Source organism: Mytilus galloprovincialis, chromosome 3, assembly GCF_965363235.1.
Source record: "Mytilus galloprovincialis chromosome 3, xbMytGall1.hap1.1, whole genome shotgun sequence".
In the NCBI taxonomy this organism is placed as follows: Eukaryota; Metazoa; Mollusca; class Bivalvia; order Mytilida; family Mytilidae; genus Mytilus; species Mytilus galloprovincialis.
The window spans coordinates 22,458,671-22,466,562 of record NC_134840.1 but is presented as its reverse complement, the minus strand read 5'-3'; the positions used below and the strand labels follow the sequence as shown (position 1 = coordinate 22,466,562).

General features: G+C 31.7%; 1 protein-coding gene across 2 annotated transcripts in view; it reads right to left on the bottom strand.

Annotated features, from left to right (window-relative positions):
* Positions 1 to 642: 642 nt before the first annotated feature.
* The window catches only part of LOC143067433 (U2 snRNP-associated SURP motif-containing protein-like), a 48,092-nt gene continuing 40,842 nt past the window's right edge, over positions 643 to 7,892 (bottom strand). For both annotated transcript variants that reach the window (XM_076240699.1, XM_076240698.1), the window contains exons 19-24: positions 6,585 to 6,713; positions 4,144 to 4,228; positions 3,658 to 3,784; positions 2,994 to 3,104; positions 2,272 to 2,381; positions 643 to 1,544 (exon numbers count right to left, since the gene is read on the bottom strand). In XM_076240699.1, coding sequence (XP_076096814.1) covers positions 1,430 to 1,544; positions 2,272 to 2,381; positions 2,994 to 3,104; positions 3,658 to 3,784; positions 4,144 to 4,228; positions 6,585 to 6,713 — 677 coding nt within the window. In that variant the 3' untranslated portion in view covers positions 643 to 1,429. The remainder of the gene's footprint in view (positions 1,545 to 2,271; positions 2,382 to 2,993; positions 3,105 to 3,657; positions 3,785 to 4,143; positions 4,229 to 6,584; positions 6,714 to 7,892) is intronic.

Here is a 7,892-nt window from a genome sequence, read left to right as displayed (position 1 = left end):
AAGAACTACTGTTCTACTTAAAGTAAGATCAGCCATATTGATGCGTGACATTATTGGATAATTCTGACACAAGAAAACTTGAGGATGGTGATGTTAAAGATTGTTTTTTATTAGCAGTGTATTGTCTGACGAGAATATTACAGAAATTGTTATTGCAAGCTGACAAACATGATGGCCAGTGGATGCCATGTAACAACAAATGCCATAGACTATGTTAGTTTAAGAGGATAAACATGATGACCAGTGGATGCCATGTAACAAGAATTGCCATTGGACTATGTTAGTTTAGATGATGACCAGTGGATGCCAAGTAACAAGAAATGCCATAGGACTATGTTAGATTAAGATGATGACAAGTGGATGCCAAGTAACAAGAAATGCCATAGGACTATGTTAGTTTAAGATGATGACCAGTAGATGCCAAGTAACAAGAAATGCCATAGGACTATGCTAGTTTAAGATGATGGCCAGTAGATGCCAAGTAACAAGAAATGCCATAGGACTATGTTAGTTTAAGATGATGACCAGTGGATGCCAAGTAACAAGAAATGCCATAGGACTATGTTAGTTTAAGATGATAACAATCTTACACATAAACATATCACAAAAATAAATGCCATTTTAATAAAAGAAATACAAACATTAAGACAATGGTAGTTTTATTCAAAACAACCTTTGATTATATGAAAAATTTAGTTGACAAAGTGCACTTCTAATTCCTTTGAAATAATGCATTTTAAAAACTCAAAGATGCAGCCCCTGGATACATGATAAACACTTCACGAATTGCTGCATAAAGATTCTTTGAATGATAATGCTAAAGCACATAAAGCCTATTTTCTGATTTCTAAGCAATATTTTGAACAACATATCATATATTAAGAGATGCAGTCTTCTTACAAATCAAATAGCATATTTTTGAAGTAGCTTACATTTAATTCAGTATCTTGTAAAATTGAGGCTACTAATCTATGAGAAGCTGCAAAATCATTATTTAAATTCAAGTCAACTTTTTATAATGACAATTTGTTGTATGGTATAGATGAGTATATACAAATGTTGACCAGAAATGTTTTAAGATGCACATATTTACAAATTATGATTAATAACAGGTTTTCAGTTTGGTTTTACATATCTAATGACAGATATTTAAATTTGACACTGTTCTGTGATGACAACTAATTGCACACAAATCATTAATTCAACAAAAAAATCCTTTCTCATAAAAACCAAGGTTTAGACTTGCTTCATTACAATGACACGATTGTCACATTTCTTCTTTAGATTATTCCACAATTTATCAGTTTTCCTTGAGAATTGATTGACACCCAGGTTTTCTTAAAATGCCCAATTAGTCAGTTATAACTGCTACATTATTTTGTGGACAGTATGTTCATACAACAAAGCATATAAATAAATTAATTATATATCAGTCTCTATATTTATTTTTCTTGTGTTTATGTCGATGTCTGCTAGGACTTCTTGATGTTGACCTTTTCCTTGGAGTTCGTGACCTTGATCTTGACTTTCTTGATCTTTTGGGACTACAATGAAATGGAGAAGTAATGTATTTAGATGGTTCACATCACAATATAACATCATCACAATCTATTGACAAACATTCTAGAAGTATTCATGTATAATCATTTTTGTTTACGTTAAATGTAAGTGAATTGTTTGGGTTATTTGGTAATGTACATTCTGTCAATTACACCATATAAAGCCAAATATTACTTATATTTTTGCTTTGAACTGCACTGTTAAAGTTAGTGTGAACATCTTCAGTTCAATATGATAAATAGTTTATATTTATTTCTATGAACCTATATAATTTAGTCTGATAACTGGTTGATTTTTTTTATAATCCTACCATTGATTTTTAATTTTGACTTGAGCATCCAATATATAGAATATATTCAAATGTTAACTAATTATTGTGAAGTTATGTAATTTGGTTGTTGATGGTTTTGCTGTTTCTCAAATATGATGCATAAAAGAAAGTTGAAAACCATTTTTTTCACTAAACAGAGATTTATCATTGTTTCCTATAAGATACAACATAAACAAACATCAAGTTGGCAAGTTGGGAAGGGACTACACAATATTACTTTAATGAAATACAAAAATTGATATGAGGGTAAAATAAAAAGGTTGATCCTCTAAATAAAAAAATATAAATTTTCCTTTAGCTCCATGCTTTCCAACACTCATTCAGGAATTCTTACCTTTTGGACTTTTTAGGCCGTTTAGGGCTGTCTGTAGGATTCTTACCTTTTTGACTTTTTCGGCCGTTTAGGGCTGTCTGTTGGATTCTTGTATGCTGGAGACTGTGAACGAGATCTGTGTCTTTTCCTCCCCTCTCTAGGAGAATCAACTGTTTCCTGTTGATAAAATTGAAAGGTAAATGACTTAAAAAAACAAGCCTTATAAATCTAAATGCCATGTTGTAAATCTGTTAAATTTTCTCAAGTAATGGTAATAAATATCATATAAAATTTGAAAGAAATACCTGTCAAAGTGGCTAATTATTTAGTTGGACTGACAGAAGATGTAATAATTATCTAGCTTCTTGTCAAAACCTCCTTTCCAAATATTTTACCTTCACAATAAAACAAGCACAAAAATTTCAGTAAATTTAAAGGTAAAATAACAACTTAAAGTGTGCTAAATCCTTCAAAATTATAATAAATTTAAACGAAGTTCTTTTATACAGACCATAAAAAGGTTTGCTTGCAGTTTTGAAGGAACAGAATAAGAACAGACAATATTTCAGAACAAAATATTAACCTAAATTCACAAAATAACTGGTTATTTAAAATTAATGTTATTCAGAGAAGTTTTGTTTGTTTTTTTACTTTGCCATATTTGTTACATTGCAAATTACTTGTAAGTAGTAACATACATCCATATTTCAAACAAAAAATCTCATTTTAGGAATTACACAAAATAAGTCAAATAGATAACCTTAAAATGTTTAGTTATTTTATACATACCTTCTGTAAAAGTTTCTTTCTATAATGTTCTACTTGTTGTTGTAATGACATGTGTGATTTCCTTGACCTTTTCCCCACTTCTAACTCATCTTGGTACTTCATGACCTTGACCTGAAAAAGTAAAATACAGATTACTTATTTTATCTGATCAAAAACCTTTTTTCCTCAGGCAGGTAGGTTATACCTCACAGAACATACTAATTTGTGTGTAGTGTTTGATTTGAGCAAATAAGCATATTATTTTTTTAAGAAAATAAAAGAATTTGTAAACTACTTAATATATTTGGATTGACAATTTACAATAAAGGTGATTTCCACCTGTTCTGCAACATTAATAATACAGTAACTAGGAATAAAGGCAAACAAACTTGCAGCACAGTCTTAAGAAAATTATTGGAACAGTACAAATAGCATGAAAAATTACAAATATTGACAATATCTCTTACATAAGAATTTGAATCTATAATTCACACATCAAGTCATTTCAATTAGGGCTGTTCCATAAAAACATACATGGGACCCGGGGAAGACAGTTCCAAATCTCAATTATGGGTGGGTGTCATCTATGTTTTTACATAGGGGAAATGTAAGTGAAATTCTAATTTGCCCATTTTCAAAGTGCCTTCCTTGGGTACCATGAATGTTTTAATGGAACAACACTTACCTCTATTTCTCTTAATTTTGCTCTTCTTTCTTCAGTCATTACTTGTTTTCTAAAATCAGCACTACTATTGAACGTTGATATTTCTTCATCAGAGTTGTTCTGAGAGTCTTCTCCATCTTCAAGGGGTCTGTAAAAGTACACTTGGATCATAAAACATTTTCTGTTCACCAACAATCTTCTGCATGACAACTTATCTTCTATTTATTCAAGTGCCAGTTTTTGTAAGAATTTAGAAGAATTTTAAGACATGTCAGAAAAAAAAACCTGGTGACCAAACTATCCTACTTTGAAGTTACTTTTATCCTGAGTTAGAAATGGTAGGTTTTTTGTTTTTGTGTGTCAGGTAATATGAGTAATATCTAAATAACTTTTTATTAGAAAGATAGCAAATTACAGACTTAGCTCCCCTTAATTTTTAATGTTGTGGGGCATATTAACATAATTATTTCTTAAAATACCAGAACAGGCAAATTTAAATGAACTTACTGTCCATCGATATCCTCGTCATCTTCTTCTTCTGGTTTATCTTCATTTTCTTGTTCTAATAAATCCCATTTCGATGTTGTCATCGCTAGAAAATAAAATGTAAATAATAATACTACTCTATCAAAGACTTTAACTGGAAACATAACAGACAAGTAAATATACAATATATGTACATTGTCGGAAAATATCAAATTTATTTGTATGAGCTTTAGAAACAGGACAAAAATGAGGCTCTGCCGAGCTTTTCTCCTGTTTCATAGCGAGTACAAATAAATTTTATATTTTCCGACAATGTACATGTATTGTTTTTATCCTGAAATTTACACCCAACCCTCAAAACTTTCGTTGTCGAATGTAAACATCATATCTCTAATGTTTGAAGAAATCAACAGTTTAAACGCAGACAGTGATGAGGACACCCAAAATGAACTGGTTCACAAAAAAGAAAAATCCCCATTACCCTGCGATCAACATGGAAGAGCTGTAACAGGAGACTTTATTAGTATACCTGTTATTTGTACAATAGAAGGCTGATTACAGGATAAATAGATGTATGTATGACAAGTCCGCCAAACCATTTGCCCCCCTAGCATTACAAGAAAATAGAGATGATATCAAAAGACAATGAAAAAAATTGCAGTCAATCTTTCCAGGCATTTAATGCACAGCTGTTCCTTTTAATGTTAGGACTTATAAAAAGAAAGATTATTCAAAATTCAAAGGATAAAATACAATACAAGAACATACACTTGGGAGCCCTTGTTTTGACTCTATTATTCCATCAAATGTAAAATACTGAAAAAATAACTAAGGCCACACCAATTTGATTTATAGTTCTTTGGACAAAAGCTCCAAAAAATATGGGGCGAGTGAGCGAAATTTTTTTTATTGTGAAAAAATCTTGAAAATGAGTTTTGTTGAGGCGGGTGCTCTACAAGTGGAGCGAGCGGTATAATTTTTATTTAAATTGTGCAATTTTGAAATTTGTGTAAAAACAGGGTAACTTCAAAGAAAAAGGAGGAGAAACATGCTCCTATACATATAATTTGATGTATTTGTGTCTGTAGTACAGTCTATACCATACCCAACTTTCTGGTTAGCTTTGGTTTAATATAATTTTGATAATTTTCGTCAAATAAGCTTTAACTGTGTGAATTTTTATTTAAATTCACACATGTGTATATAATAAGGAGGCAAAGCGGATAAAGAGGAATAATGTAAGTTAGGTAAATATATTGTATGGAATACAATTAAAATATGTGCATATATATTCCAAAAAATGCCCATGAAAAATATTAAAAAAATATCTTTGATACAGTTGTTTTCATAAATAGAAGTGATTGTTTATTAACTGCTTAGCATCTATTTGAAACTATTTATCCATAAAAGGATCAACATAAAGAGTGAGGTGAATATTTCAACAACATCTTGAGTAAAATAGTTATATTGCTATGCATGTTGATCTCAGTGTATTGAAACATTCCCTTAAAATACATTATGTCCTTAAACCACATTCACATGCATTATTCTGATTTGGCAAAATACATTTTCCTTTTGCACCTGAAACCTAAATGTATCTCAAACTGGAAGTGACTGCACCAATAATACATGTGTTAGTATTATTTGCAGGCCACCACCACTTTGGTCTCGAATATTGGAACTCTTTAATTGTCCACTACAAAAGAGTTCTGAGTGCATGTCAATAGACTAACAAGGGGATATCATCAATTTGAAAATAAGATTAAGACTTCATTTTTTTAAAATCATGTGAACTTAATATCAATGTCATCCAAGACAGATAGTTTTATCTATGTCTGTTGTAGTCTGAGATTACTTTGACATTCAACGGCTATTTTGCCTGACAAGCTGGGCCGTTGGACAACAACACCATATCTTGTCTGGGAAAACAACCGTTGTACGTCAGATTAATCTAATGGATTATGTCTGTTGAAACAATGATCGGGAATGACAATGGTTCAAACGAGTACTGTTGTGATCGTGGTCGTCTAACGAAAGATTTTTCATTTTGTCTTCTTGAACAAGTCTTTATAGGTAAGACGAAATCCATTTCAAATAACTGCGTGTTTAATAACCACTTGTCCTTTGCAATGATCTGACACAACTTCATGTTAGCATACCGATTTTTGACCTTTTATTAACAAATCGATTTATCACACGTGCGTTTGAATCGATTGGAGCAATATATTGCACAAGAAAAACGTCTACGAGAAAAAAAAATGTCAAGGATAACCCAATTTGGAGCAGAATGCGGCCCAAAAATTTGCGGAAGCGGTAATTATTTTTTTTTATCGAAAAGTCCATTTCTCCAAAACAGGAGCAGGAAAATCCAAAGAACTATTAATCAAATTGGTGTGGCCTAAAATATTAATTTAACACAAACTGGTCAATCTATCTATAGTATTTTGAATAAATATCCAAACCTTGAGCTTCTAATTCTGTTTCATCTACAGCCTCCCATTTGGACTTGACAAACTTAGAGGCTGATGGTGTTGATGGCTGTGTATTAGGAGATTCAGCTTCTAATGGTTTACCATCCAAATCATCTATCACTGTAAGATCAAATTTATTTTAAATATGATGAATAAACAAGTTTTCATTTGTCGGTAAAAAAAAATACCACTTTAATAGTTTGTAATGGATATCAGACATTTTGTAAAATTTTCCTACACCAGTAGAAGATTATATTTCAAGTTGTAAGCTACATAATCAAAGAGCAGAATGCTCTGAGGGATACGATTGCCATAGTTTTCATTGACACATGTATAACAGTTCTGCCAACTTTTAAGCAAATGCGTGAGATTTGGCCAAAATTGAAAAGATCAAAGAGGGAAAAAAATAGATCCAAGGATACTGCCGCAAAAAAGCATGAACATGCGTGAGTCTCACGCATTTTTGGCAGCCCTAGTACAGCTGGATAGTATTATTTTCAAAACTAATTCAACTGCACATGCAAAATGTAATAATCTGAATAGTCACTCAACTTTAAAAATAGCCAATCCCGGAAACAAGTGTATGAGCAATGTACTTATTGTGTTTTATTTTTGTACTATCAATTCCAAGTTTACTTTTCACAGCAGTCACTGAGAGTGAGAGAAGGTATTTCACTTCGTATCTTATCACCGTTAATTCTAGGAGGAACCCCATTTCTAACTCTTTAAATATTAATTTCCTTAGGGTCCTTGGGCATGACTCCTTTCCGTACACACTCCTCTGTTTATAAATTAAGATCGTTCTTAATATTATACGACGTTTTTGACATCTAACGAGTTAATTTTTCTTGACGAGTCGTATTGTATTTCGATTTTGACGGAAAATACTTCCGGAAGGGATACAACTCGAATCGATAAAATGGAAGACTCCATTTCGGCTGAAGGGGTGTTATAGGTAAACACTACATTTATTTTAATTGAAATGATACATATGATTTGAAATTATGCAACAACAATAACCCTCAATAGCAGACAGACATAGAAAAAGTCCCATGAGTTTCAAATTAATCAATGAAGCAGGGATTCCAGAGCAACCACTCAATCTGATACCCCTTGAAATCAAGAAAACTATACGCATGCGCATTAATACATAAACAAACCCGCGACTTGCGATTTGGAACAAGAACGTTTATTAAATGATATGATGAATGGTTCTCCATTTCTTTATGAGAGTACAGTATCAAATATCAGTTTCATAACGGTAAAATATGGAAAAACTCCATTTCAGTTCTTATATGA